Raw genomic sequence first — 13,965 nt, 5'->3', positions numbered from 1 at the left:
CGTTTGAAATGTTGTTGAGTCTTGTGCATTACAGTTTAATTTACTGAATATTCCATACGGTTAAAAATAAGTGCTTCTAGCCGTGCATAAAACAGAAGGATGTTGTATTGCACTTTAATGCTACACAACTCCAGCAACATTCTTTGGAATTGTTGCAATTGAAATTCTTCTTTGTTCTAGTTCGCTTTACTCTTCTTACATGTCTGGTTTCTATGTTGTGATCCATTCTTGTATGCTCAATTAAAGCAAGCTGCTATCACCTTTTTTGAAATGTGTGTAATATATTTACTGCTCAGGTTGGACATCTGTATCTTGATCTCTTGTTTTTTCTTTTCTGCATAAAAATCAAATGCAGCTTCTTGCAAATGCAAACTTCTAGAGATCCAACCAATGGGGGTTATAAATGCAGGTTTACATTTTCACTCATGTTTAAGGGTTAATGAACATTCCTTACTGCTCATATGTCACAACTTGACAGCAAACTCCATTAACATTTTTTTTTTGTGAGCTGTTATGTTACCCTGCCCTCCCTCACCTTACTTAAAGGTTTGGGGAATTTCGACATCCTGCTGTTAAGATTTGTTAAATCCTCCCATCCCACAGCCTAAGGGAGGGAGAGTGTAGGTAGAGAATAGGGGGCATCAAAGTTGGTGTGAATATTTACAACAACCTTGCAGAGGTTTAAATTACAGATGAGTTGTTAATGGCAAATACACAAGGACAGTCTCCTTTCCCCTGCTTGGGGGTGAATTAACAGTGGGGCAATTTCCCCAGGGCCCCTGGTGGAAAGGGTCACCCACTTGCTATAGTGCATTTTATGTATCTCCTTGCACAACATGAATACCATACTTCTACTGGGTGATGTAGGGGGCCATCTGTGCATGGAGCCCCTCTCCTACAGCATGGATATTTGGAGAAACATAGATCCCAGTGAGCTTCTTTTCAAGGTAGGACTTGGCTAGCCCTGTATAATGTAAGGTTAAGTAGCTATTCCTTCACTATTCAACTATACATTAGAGAGCCAGTGCTGGTCCTGCATAATAGTTAAGCAAGGGAGTTGACTGCTGACAGTGGCCCCTGGCTTTGTAGTTCCCTTCCTGTCTCTTTACACGGATGCATTTTTATTGTCTTTCCCATCTCGGGTATCAACGGAAAACTGAATTCCCAAGTTGAAACATCTTGCAGAAGAATGTAAGGGATGTCTTGATATAACAGGACAACAATTCAAAGCACAGGAGTAAATTGGCAACAGTGGTTTTATCGAAACCTGGTTGAAATGCTATGGTATGACCTCAAGGGAGTGATTCATGTCAGACCCAGGAATATGAGAAAGGAATGGACCAAGATTCCTGGCCATTTTATAACTGCAATGGTGTGCATAAAATTATTTTGGAAGTGGGCCCTTTTTACAGTAGTGCACAAAATACCAGGCACCAACAACTCCACTGATTGCTTGCACAAGAATACCTACTGTGACTCTGGCACCCTTGTTATGGAGGGGGGGTTCCCACAGATTTCAAAATGGAGCACTTAAAGCCACAAACTGGCATGAGACATACACAGCAGAGGGAGTGTTTTACCAGGTAAGAACGCACATGAAAGTATTTGAAAATTGATTCTTCGTTGCTTGAGCTATATAGAGTATTAGAGGGCCCTGTTAAACTCATGACACAAGACATACTATTATGTCTTGCAATTCCTGACGGTAGTCCTTAATCGCTGTGCGCCAATAGTGCTTACTGTCGGCATGGCTGATGCTGTCCTCTTGGATACTGGGCAGACCAGCTTCAGCACATTTGGGTTACTTCTGTGAGTGGGATAGTGTTTTGGAAACCTTCAATAGACAGGCAATGATCAGAAACTGTCTGTATTTTAAAATGCAATGTTTATATTGGTGGTTCGGTGGGCATTTATTAATACATAACGTTAGCAGGGAACTTTAGGGTTTAGTTAGGAGGGGATTGTATAAGATTGGTTAGTAGGAAAGCAAATAAGTTGATATGCTTACTCATGGCAATTGAATAGAATTTTACTGTATATGCCAAGATTTGATGGGTGGGGTTTTTGGGTTAGTCATGGTTTGTGCTTTTTGTCCAGGGGTTATAAAATAAAAAGGTTTTAGTAAGGAAGAATGCTATATTAGTAAGTAAGTTAAATTATGTGGGCTTTTTGGGGAAGAGGGCGACCAGGATAAAAAAACGTACCCCTTATTTTAAACTCAAATTTGCTTTTTTTTTGTTTTTTTTTTTTACACCCTTGTAAAATAAGAAGTGGATGAGTGATAAAAATGCAAGCTTAAAATAGGAAATGTACATGCTCCAACCGAGATGCCATAAGCATGGGAAATATATCTAGGAGCTCACTGAAAGATGCCTTGTCTAGTCCAAAATATCTGTGATAAAGAGCGGGGTGTCATTCGAAACGCGTCCAGATTTTGGGTCTCCTGTGCACGTAGGTTTTTTTTCATTCAAGTGCAGGAGCAACCCCTTTTTCTTTGTGTCTAGTCCAAAATTTGCATGTTCCAATTTAGACCCAAACAAATTTCTGTATATGTGGGGCATGGTTGTATCCAAGGCATGTGGATGAATAGGAATTGAGTTTTTTTCTGTATTTGCATGTTTTCTGTGGGAAAATATTATGCAACAGTGATTGTGGCCCCTAGTGATACCATATAGACAAAAAAATAAATATTTAATGGCAATAGATTAGAACTTTGACACCACATCCTAAAATTTTACATAGATTAAGTTAGATATAGTATTCTAGATTGTAAGATCATTTGAGCCTTGCCGTTCTTAATGTTTGCTTCTGGAAGTCCAAATTGTTATGTCATGCACTACTTATGTCCAGTTTACAAATTGTACAATTCTGCAGAGTATGATGGTGCTTTACAATTCAAATCATAATACTGCATGAACCTTTATATAGTTTTTCCATGACCAGCTGGTGTCTTGCTGCATGGACTGTTTTTGGTTTTTAGGTTCTTTTTCTTGCATCAGCCCAAAACGCAGTATCACAGCACAACACATTAATGTGAACGGCTGCATTATAATCAGTTTTATCGAATCAGCCTTTTTACGTGGAATTTTATAAAACCCTTTACTGGATCAAACATTGAACACACAATAATTTTCAATATCTTTTTATTAAAAGAAGAGTTCTTTCCACAGTAGTAAAAGCTTTGGCACATACAGTATAAAAAAAAAATTAAATCACCAACCATAATTACATCAAATTCAACTGCCATCACTTTCTAGACCTCAGAATTACATTTTTTTTTCTTAGTAAAATAGAAGGAATCCTCTGGAGAGGAAGCAGACACTGATAAATAACACTGAAGGTTTGTAAAAGGATTGGGATCAGTAAGGATTGTGCAGGAAAAGGAATTAGGATTGTGCAGATTGTCAGAAGCAGCAGTCTTGGGATGCATAACATAAAAAGCAGAAGGGTCCCTTTGACTTTGCCTGTAATATTATCCAGGCCATACACTACTGCAATGCGGTACAGGCTTCCATGAACCGGAGATACTTCCTACAAGATTTTCCTCTAACAACTTGATGCGAAAGGACATTTCTTTGCCCATTACAACAAATGTTTTATATTTAAAAAATTTCCTTCCCTTTTGGTTTCCCAAAACAAATTTTAAAAGCATATTAAGACAATTACAATCAAAATACTGAATGGCAACACGTACTCCAGGTCAAAATTTTAAGCCATTTTGGATTTTCCACCCAGATAAGTTAGGAATATTCCCAAAAAATGTTTGCCCTTGTATCTGTGCTTCATGTTTCCCCTATATATTCCCATGATTCTGTGATCATGTTTTAGTTTTTGTTTGGTTCAGAATGTTCAGTGTCTGCTGGGAAGCCCAATGGAAGGAAGCATTCAATAGGGCATTTCAGATTCTGGAAGGGAAGAAAGGAGAGGAAAAAAAAAAAAAAAAAAAGTGTAATACAGGCAAAACATGGTAATATTACAAATATACAGATGCCATCAGTGCTATGATGGAAGCTATGTATATATAAAGTGCAACGTGCCTTACCTCTAACCAAAGTAATCTTTGAGATATTTCAGCTGTTATATAGTTGGTATGGGTCCAAACAACCCATCCAGGTGTAGAACATTCGGAATAATTTGCCAACATACTACATTTGTTAAACATTTTAATATGAACACATGCCATTTAGACTCTTAACGTGGGCAAGCCATGGAAACACTGATGTTTAAGTAGGATAAGGCGATATCTTATCAGAAGGCCTCCAGTTCCACTGTCATATACCTTTAATCTCATGGCTGATGATAGATTGACAGCGATCAACTTTTCATTTGGGTAGACCACACGGATACTTACGTAATTTGTGCTTGGTTGGTATCTCTGTGTAAACTGAGAGAGTGTTTGTCCAGTAGCACCATCTGGGATAGCAGCTGCACCTGGTCTGCGGCAGTTATCACAACGCCAGCCCTGATGCAAAGAAATGGGGTAATTAACTTTGATGACAGCTAACAAAGAACAGAAGAGCCACATGTGCATGAATCTGGTTTCATCAACTCAAGGCAACACGTCCCATGCCCACAGCAGCCACTGGTTTAACAAGTGGTCACTTACTTGCTTTCCTCCATAGCATGTGCAGGAACAGATGGCCCCCAAGTATTCCTTTTGCCACTGCTCTCCAACATTGTACATCTTCCCATCATCATAGCAAGTAGCTTCATCTGAGGAAGAAGAAAAAAAAAAAAGTTAGAAATGTTCCCCCACCTAAGCAAACAATGAGCTTTTCCATTGAAAACATGAACCTCTCCAGTGTACTTTGTCTCACAAGCAACCATTTTTATGCACGCATATTCTCCACAAAGATTACAGAATATGATATTTGGTATCAATTCCATATGAAACAATTGTGTATAAAACAAGACAATGCACTACATACAGGGGTGCTATAATATGCTGCTTGTGTCACAAAAAGAATGAAGCAGCATTGCATTGAAAGATACAAAGGCATGTTTAGCTCTTCTACTTACGAGGTTCACATTTAAACTCTCCCTTTCCATTTCCAAGACACGTGCAGCTCATCATCTGCCCATTTTCTCCCCGACGATCCCACTTCTCACCAATCCTATGGTTAATTCCATTATCATGGCACCATTCTACAAGCAATTGACCAAAAAAAAGGTTAGTTAGAATTACAGTATTATGCTGCCACATTACAGATTGCAAATTATCCACAATGATGGTACTATTAATAGTCTCTGTAACATGAGAGTGCTATCCTTGGCAGCACATACTAAATTACACTAATGCAACTGTAGAGTTTTAGGAAATAGGAAGGTTCATCTGCATTTACATTACCGGTAAAATCGCTGCTGTACCATGTCAGCGAAGCATAATTCTGGTCAGATTATAGACGAGTCATTGGAATGAATCCATGACATTTGAATCAGTAATTTACAGATGACAGACGTTTTGTTCACTACCATTGCAGAGGTGAAATAGTCTCACAAGTGAACGTCAGCATTAAAGGATGAGTCTTTCACCCACTCCTTCCCTCGTACTCGAAGCCATAGAATATGCTTGTGAGCCAAGCCAGCACATCACTGAAATACTTTGTGCCTCACAGTGAAAATGTTTGAAAGCTTTATACTAACTGGAGGAGTCACATCTGAAGTGTCCACTTCCGTATCCCAGGCACTTGCACCAGAGCTTAAAGCCAGACTCAGACATGCGTTCCCACTCCTGTCCCACCGAATATTGGGCACCATTGAACGTATCGTAGCATGTATCCTCTGTGGGGTGCAGATCTCCGCTAGAGGGAACTTGAGAGAGAGAGAAAATATTGGGAAAACAAACAAGTATATTAGTTAATGTTCCAGGGTAAAAATACCTGTACCATCCAATATCTTTTTAATCACAGGCTAATGCTGTACAATTTACAAATGAAAGAGCAGGAGTCATAGGTGAATTTTATAATATATATTACTCGCTATTCATCTGGTGCTTTGCTGGATATCTTGCACATATAGCTGCACCTTGTCAATCATTAGACTTACCAGTATTGCTGACAGTCACCAATTCCTCCAGGATCTTGTGTCTATCCAATCCTTTCAATGCCTCTACTATAATATTGTAAGTGGCCCCACGTGTGAGACCATTTAGTGTAGCACTGTTAGAAGATCCAGGGACTGTAAACTAAAAGGTAAAATGCAAAGTAAGAATTTGTGTTGTAAATTCTAATTATATATATATATATATATATATATATATATATATATATATATATATATACACATATACACACATACATACATACATATATATACACACACACACACAACACCCTTAACAAAAGAGAATAAAACCAAACAATCTGATCAGTCTACACTGCAGCAGCTATATATTATTCATTATGAAATATGTACAATTCTATGGCTTTACCTGCAGAGGGGCTTCATCATGGCCTACGGGGTGGCAGGATATTATATATTCAGTGGTTTCCAACAAAGGTCTCCAGGAGATTGTGGTCTGTGATGCCACCTCTTGAATTCCAGTATCGTTGTGCTGAGGTCCAAATCCATGAGGATAATTTTCATCATAATCGCCTCTGTAATAAGGGCGCCGAGTGTCCATCTCTGGTACATGCCTTCCAGGAGTAAACTGCCCTGGCTTCAGGGGCACAGCGGTTGTAGGTGCTACTGGACTTCTGAAGCCATGCTCCTCTATGACCTGCCCTTCATGGTCAGGGCTGGGCTGCTGCCCGTTGGTGCCTGGAAGTTGGATACCGTTACCATTGTCAAAGTTGGTGTGTTCGACCAAGGGTGTGTTCTCTACCGAGGGCACGTCGAGGATTTCAGGGCCTTGCTCAGGGTGCGGGAGAGTAACCAGCTGGGGAAGTTCATCTGGCCAAACAGTTAGAAGCGATAAGAGCAAAGCATTAGTCAAAGCCAGCAGCTGAAATGGCAAGTGGTACCGGTACACAAAACATTGGTACAGATACACTTACATCAACAGTAGGTAGTGATTTTGGAACATTAAAAAAACAATAATGTATTTAAGGGTCATGCTGCAGTTACCAGTACATTGATTTTTTAATAAAAAATCCTGCAATGAAAAGTTTTTTTTATCCTAAACTTTGCAAGTTGTACAAAACACCATTTAGATAGGTTAGCCACTTATGGTGTGAAGATGGCATAGGATAAAAAAAAAAAAAATGAATAAAAATATCACCTCATTTATAGTTCAGTACTTAGAAAGGGTATGAACTTTAATTGTGGTAAACCTGCAGCTTATAGAAACCCCAGAACATCTAGTGGCATTAAGACTATACCTACTGTTGTAGTCAGCTGCCTAACAAGCACCAGATTACACAATTCCACCATAGCAATTATATTATTTATTATGAATTTATTAATTATAGGATTGGTTTTAGACGGAGACTAGGCATTGCCAGTTTGCAGCCCTCCAGCTACAGACTGCAACTCCCATCCATACTGAACCTCTAAGGTCATGGGATTTGCAGTCCAAACTGCCAGGACTAAGCATTTTGGCAACACTGATCTAGAAGAATTAATTTAAAATTACATATCCGTGCATTAGCTTAAGAGTTGCATATACTGCAGGCACAAGCAAAGAGCATCTACTACAGAAGCACGTTATGGCAGTGGCCAGCAAATGCTGCAAACTCACTCCTGTGGTCCTTCAGTTTATGAATCCATAGCTCAACAGGTATTAATTGGCACATTGCTTTTGCCCGAAAGCGGGTTTTGAATGCCAGATTTCAATTTCAAATTGGGCAGTGAGATATGGAGCCCAAAAGCAGAGACGTTCGACTCAACTGAAGTGTCTGCAAGAAAGTTGAACATTTGAACTCCGACTTCACTGTGCATCTTGACTAGCAACCCCAGTGAGCTCCGCATGCCAGAAGATATAAGCTAAAAAAGCATAATATTAGGGCTTTCAAACAATCTCTCCACTTTAACTGCATATTACATAAAAACCAGATCAGCCAATTTTACAAGAAACTCAGGAAAGTTGCCTCCTCATAATGCACAGTTATAGGTCCATAAGATGGAGCAAAAATGTTCAACTTGCCTGCATGTCTCCCATTTTACAAATTAATGGCTTGGTTTGCAAATTAATCCCTTAATTATCATACCAGCCATATTACCCCTGTACAGTCCAGGGTATTATCCGTAATAGTGATTTAAGAAATAGAACGTTATATTTATTGCATATAAATGGATGCAAAAGTCAGTTTGCCTACCAAGAGCACAGACCTCAGGGACAGCTTACATATTGGACGTTAGAGATTCAATGTGGTGTACAAGGTAGAGAGAGAGAACAAAAACAAAAAACACAGACACATGAATCAAATCAGTTTCCAGGGAGCTGGTTTGCATTTATACCTGTCCTCTTGCGCCCAGTCAGCGGCTCACTCTTCTGATTGTTACGCACTGCAATTATCTGAATAATGTATTCAGTGCCGGGTTCCAAGCCTGCAAAAAAATGTTTCAAGAATGTCAGATGCCTGCTGAAAATTATTAAATGGTTTCACTGGTTACTCCAGAATGGTACGAACGCAATCATCCTTTCACAGTGGGGAAAAAAACCCTCAGTTAAAAGATGCAGTTTAAACAGTTTCAGAACATCAGTAGGCCTACGCTCCAACAACAATTAAGTTCAGACGGAATAAAAGTTCCAGACCACCTAAATTCATATGATACACAAGACATGTAGAAGTAAGGTTTTGCATAATACATGCAAAGAGGTTTGAATCACAGGTTCCCACTACATTTCGCTTCCATAACACGTATGCCAAAAGCAGCTCAAACACCTTTTCTCCGGTTTTGGTGCTTCGTACGAGTCCCTGCCACAGCCGACTTTCCCACCTCTAAACTAACGTTTTATAAATGAAATGTCCGGTTATTTTTTGTTGTCGCAAACGTCTGTAAACGGGAAAACCTGTTTTTACCTGTAATGGTGGCCTCAGTGGTTCCAGCTGGAAGACGAGGTAGGTGCTCCCTGGGTACAGACCCAACTTTCTCGTATTTTATGATGTAGCCAGTGATACGGGAGCGAGGAGGCTGCCAGGAGAAGAGCAGCGAATTGCTGGTAGTAGTGAGGAAACGCAAGTTGGAAGGGCTGTCGACAGCTAAAGGGGAAATGCAGAGTATTAATTGAAATTATGAACACTATGTAGACAAAAGCATCATGTCAAGCTTCCTCTACAACAATATAAATTACCTGTAGATACATCAAGTGTCACAGGGGAGCTGCGAGCATTGTCATTCAGGGTATACAGATAGACCTTGTAGTCTGTGCCAGGCTGCAGACCTGAATGAAGAAGGGATTCACATAAGTCAAAGCCACCCTTAAGAGCAATTCTGTCCTGTTCCAACAGCGTTGACCAATGCTGTACCTGTGATGGTGTAAGTGCGAACATCTGGGCTTATAATTCTTTGGATTGGTATCTGACCACCTGAAGGCACAGCATCAATTTGGAAGCCAGTGATTGTCTCAGTCTTTGTGCGCCAGGTAATGGTTATAGTTGTCTCTGTAACATCTGTGACTCTTGGACGACGAGGAGGGCTAACATCTGTGAAATGTAGAAGACACAAGGTTATAAAGAAGCGTCAACAACAATAGACAACGGTTCAATTATTGGCCATACTACCGAATGAGACTGACAATTCACATTAATCATTCTCCAGTGTATTGGCACAAACATACATGCGCCTTAAATATTTGTACTTACAGCACTTCACTATATTTTTTCTTGTGTATAATATAGTGCTGTATACAGAAATGTAGTTTAGCACAGATAAAAAAAATAAATTTAAATTTGGATGCATGGAATGGAGGCTTATCGGCCGGGATGGCACATGCCTCCCTAGTGTAAGCAGGCCAGTTATGACATCAGGTCTCCCTGGTTAAGCTACCCATTAAGGCAGAGGCGCAGTAGAGACCCGCTCCTCTTGGCCAGAAAATGCTGCTGCAAATAAGGAGTCTTTTATAATGGAAGCAGATGGTGGTACGATTACTTACTCTCAAGGGTAGAGATTATGCCTTGCAGAGGCTGGCTCTGGAGGTGATCCTTCACAGCATATACATTCACTTCATATTTGGTTGCAACCTAAGTGTTAAAGCAAATTTACTTTTACTGTAGAACAGATCAGGATTTTATTGGCAGAGTAAAAGTATAAGGTTGGTAATATTGGTGAACCCACAAAGTAAGCAGACACTTGGAACTAGTTCGTCGAAATTATATATATAAACCCCAAAAAGAACTCACCATTAGCCCACTCAACGTGGTTGTTGTTACACCAGGGCCAAGGTCAATTTCCTTCACGGGCCCTGTTTTCTCCTTGGGATTCACACGCACGCGATATCCAGTAAGCCGGACGTTGGGCGCGTGCCAGCTAACAGTAAAGCCACTTGGTGTGACCTGGGAGAACTGAAGACTTGTAGGAGTGGGTATGGCTGTAAAATAAATTCAGCAATGCAGAATAAGGTGCGGTGGGCAACAATGACTTACATTTACAAGGGTGGACCATGGAGACACAAAGCATGCAAGACCCAACTGTTTATACATCACACTAATCAAAGGCTATATAAAAGTCTACCAACAAATAAGACATATTGAAGACAGTTCAAAAGTAGGGTTAAAGACAAAATGAAATAAAAACACGTAAATGAACACGTGGAACGGTGAACAACAATGGAAGAGTTGGTCTCAGGGTGAATGGAGTGTATGCATGCACCCAACACGAAGATGAAAACCGAAGGGCCCAAAGACCGACAAGTTACCATGCCCCTGGAGATACCTGTGCTCTGGATTCCAATTAGGGGCTTGCTCTCCATATCATCGTGCAAAGCCACGATGCTCACAGTATACTCTGTGCCCGGTCTGAGACCGTGCAGTTCTGCAGTGTCATCTTCCCCATCCGGAGCAGGAAACAATTCTTTAATTCCATCCTCTGGGCTTGAGTAAGTGACCCGGTAGCGGGTGACCTGACCCTCTGGGACTCCCCAAGATAATCTAATGGAGTCGACATCCACATCAGTGAATGTCAGTCCTTTAGGTTGATCAATGTCTGTCAGGCAAATTAACCAGGAAAGCAGTTAGCAGAGTTAAGCCGTTTAGAAGGCAGATGGGGAGAAAGAAGTCACTAGCCCTTTAACTGCCAAGAAGGGTATACAATGTTGGCAGTGAAATGGTTAGCCCCGTCATTGCCAGTTATGCATGTATGCTAGCTCCTACAGCAAAAAAACCAAAAACAAAGCAAAAGGCTGCATCTATATATTGGATGCCTTGAGAGCATGAAAACATTTTAAGTGCTTCTCAAGTTTATGCAATGTTATCATTAAGAAGCCAGGATTTAGCATTTGTAATTAAACAGCAATCTACGAACAACTATTAAACAGTCTAATGCATGCAAAGGCTATATTAAAATACAATTCAAAAAAGAAAAATGCCCGCATTCAAGTTGCATTAAAACCTTAAATTCCAAGGATTAAAAAAAATAAATATATATTATATATATATATATATATATATATATATATATATATATATATATATATATACACACACACACACACACACACACACATATATGCCAGAGAGAAGGCTAGATTATGTGTATGATTTAAGCACTGAAGAGACTACATAAAATTATTTTTATTTTATGTCAGTATTATACAGATTACAACGCAAACAAAAAAATTAGAATTGCATCAGAAGCAAGCCAAACTTTCCTTTTCAAATTATGACCCACTACTGAAGTTTTGCTTTTAAGCACTGCAAAGCAAGCCAAAAGCATAGCTTGATTAAGGCATGTTTCACTTCATTGGAAACAAGTATGATGTTATAATGACTTGGTGCCCTGCATGAATAGTCAAGTCTCAGATGAAATCTCCCAAGATACATTTAGTCAGTTTCTTTTTTGAACCCATGTGAAGATTGAGGAGCAAAGGAACCAAATACATAGACTTGCAAACTTACTTGTGACAGCCGTTTCCACTATTGGTTGACTCTCGCCATTTGTACCCTGAGCATACACGCTCACCACGTACTCCACAGTTGGAGTCAGCCCCACAATGGTCATCTCGGTTTTATCTGTCGGTGATAATACACTTTGATAACAGGTACGCAAAGAAGTCAAGAAGTCCATAAATAAAATTAACAGCTTAGTATCACTCTTAAGCACAATACAGTATAGTAAATTGCATGAATGCCTGGTTTAAAAAAAACAAAAAACGCAAACACATAAAATTGGGCACATAGCCAGCTAGAAAACATGACTACCTGCAGGCACAATTTGGGAGAGAGTCTCTCCTTGACCACTTTTTGGGGTACTGGTAACCCTGTATCCTGTCACCGGGCCAGGAGATGGGCTCCAGCGAACATGAATGCTATTATCCTGAATATCGGTCACTTCCATTTCGGTTGGATGGTCAACATCTGCAGAAGGACAGCTTCAATTAGTTCTATGCAATGCACTGTGATTTTTAGATTCACATTTGGAGATGTTAACCCAAAAACAGACTGCCTTAGCAACACAACCCCCCCCCCCCTCCAAAAAAAACCCCAGAAGGTATGACATGGAATCTAGACTATATTCACCTGTTGAGTGGGTTAGTGTAATTGGTTTGCTGGAAGCAGGACTGTCTCCTCGTCCAGTGACTGCATATACCGTGATTGTGTAGTTCACGCCTGGCAGCAGATCTTTGATTGTTGCCGTGTTGAAAGTTCCTGGTACAGTGAACTCATTAACTGGACCTTGGCCACCTTCAGACATATGAAATAATGGTCAAGAGGATAGAACTTGAGCTTCTTTTGGGCTAATGCAATTATAAAACTACTGCAAAACTTTGTAACTCTACAGAAAATAAATAAAATTACAGACTTACCGGTCTGGGAAGAAAGGATTCTGTAGTAACGCACACTCACTGCTGGTGCTTCCCAAGAAATAGTGATGGTATTTGGGGTTGTAGAGGTTACGTCTAGATCTGTTGGAACATCAGACACTGCAAGAAAATAGACGCAACATTAAAGATCTGGTGTGAAAAGCAGAAACTGATGCATTTTTTCCTCATTATAGGACTTCATTCTAACCTGTAGCTTGCTGTCCGACAAGTGGTACACTTTCTTGTTGACCATTAACTGCAATAATGCTGACAATATACTCTGAACCGGGTATTAAGTTGGTAAGGGTAATTGAGTTCCTGGATGGAGGTACCCTTTCCTCTTTAGGACGCCCAGCTCCACTTTCCAGTTGGTATCTGATTCTGTATCCTGTGATGGGCGCACGAGGAGCAATCCAGTGGACAGTGAAAGTGTTAGGAGTGACTTCAGAGAAATCAATTCCAGTTGGAGAGTCCAGAGCTACACAAGAGCGAAAAAGAAAAGGAAAAAAGTTATGCACCCGTCTCATTCTTTGGAGTTAAGCAGCCTGTATGTATGTATGTATGTATGTATGAACTGGCAAGCTATCTTTAATAAGATGCCATGTATCTGCAAAAATGTTAACAAAAAAAATCTACAGCGCTCCAAGATATCATTTACCGTCATGTTTATAACAGATGAAATTTACTGGAATGTCAGGCCAGAGGTCTAGTAAATACTTTGGGCATTGCATCTCCAGAAACCATTCAAATGAGGATTCTGGGTTTTATCTTGCTAGACTCCCAATAAGGGATACTCAAAACAGATTGAAATGCAGGAATCCATAGCCGCGAGGAACAAAACAAAACTCCAAGCCTCAGCCTTCTACTTCATGGAGTAAGAATGACAAATCAAATATTTACATCTTCCACATGCCAAGAACAGGCAGCTGTCATCACAGCTTTCATCAGGTAAAACCCAAGCGCCACTTTCTGGAGACTTAAGAGGCTAGTCACATACTTCATAAAACCTTTACAGCCAGTTTCCACCTTTTGGGGCTTTAAGCCTATTCAGCCACTCATGGGGA

The 13,965-nt window shown here is 40.1% G+C and overlaps 1 protein-coding gene across 1 annotated transcript in view; it reads right to left on the bottom strand.

The window, feature by feature from the left end:
- Positions 1 to 3,824: 3,824 nt before the first annotated feature.
- LOC149282400 (fibronectin-like) overlaps positions 3,825 to 13,965 on the bottom strand; it is a 33,121-nt gene continuing 22,980 nt past the window's right edge. Inside the window, exons 28-46 of the mRNA XM_089498275.1 lie at positions 13,110 to 13,379; positions 12,905 to 13,021; positions 12,618 to 12,782; positions 12,300 to 12,455; positions 11,997 to 12,110; positions 10,816 to 11,085; positions 10,284 to 10,471; positions 10,037 to 10,124; positions 9,411 to 9,587; positions 9,236 to 9,325; positions 8,964 to 9,143; positions 8,398 to 8,487; positions 6,431 to 6,891; positions 6,046 to 6,184; positions 5,644 to 5,811; positions 5,020 to 5,145; positions 4,607 to 4,713; positions 4,352 to 4,462; positions 3,825 to 3,905 (exon numbers count right to left, since the gene is read on the bottom strand). Of these exons, the coding sequence (XP_089354401.1) occupies positions 3,825 to 3,905; positions 4,352 to 4,462; positions 4,607 to 4,713; positions 5,020 to 5,145; positions 5,644 to 5,811; positions 6,046 to 6,184; positions 6,431 to 6,891; positions 8,398 to 8,487; positions 8,964 to 9,143; positions 9,236 to 9,325; positions 9,411 to 9,587; positions 10,037 to 10,124; positions 10,284 to 10,471; positions 10,816 to 11,085; positions 11,997 to 12,110; positions 12,300 to 12,455; positions 12,618 to 12,782; positions 12,905 to 13,021; positions 13,110 to 13,379 (3,098 nt within the window). The remainder of the gene's footprint in view (positions 3,906 to 4,351; positions 4,463 to 4,606; positions 4,714 to 5,019; positions 5,146 to 5,643; positions 5,812 to 6,045; positions 6,185 to 6,430; positions 6,892 to 8,397; positions 8,488 to 8,963; positions 9,144 to 9,235; positions 9,326 to 9,410; positions 9,588 to 10,036; positions 10,125 to 10,283; positions 10,472 to 10,815; positions 11,086 to 11,996; positions 12,111 to 12,299; positions 12,456 to 12,617; positions 12,783 to 12,904; positions 13,022 to 13,109; positions 13,380 to 13,965) is intronic.

The sequence above is a fragment of the Sceloporus occidentalis genome, unplaced genomic scaffold, assembly GCF_023333645.1.
Source record: "Sceloporus occidentalis isolate IW3139 unplaced genomic scaffold, rSceOcc1.0.p SCAF_117, whole genome shotgun sequence".
NCBI lineage: Eukaryota > Metazoa > Chordata > Lepidosauria > Squamata > Phrynosomatidae > Sceloporus > Sceloporus occidentalis.
Note: the sequence above shows the minus strand (reverse complement) of the source record. Positions and strands in the feature narration are given on the sequence as shown.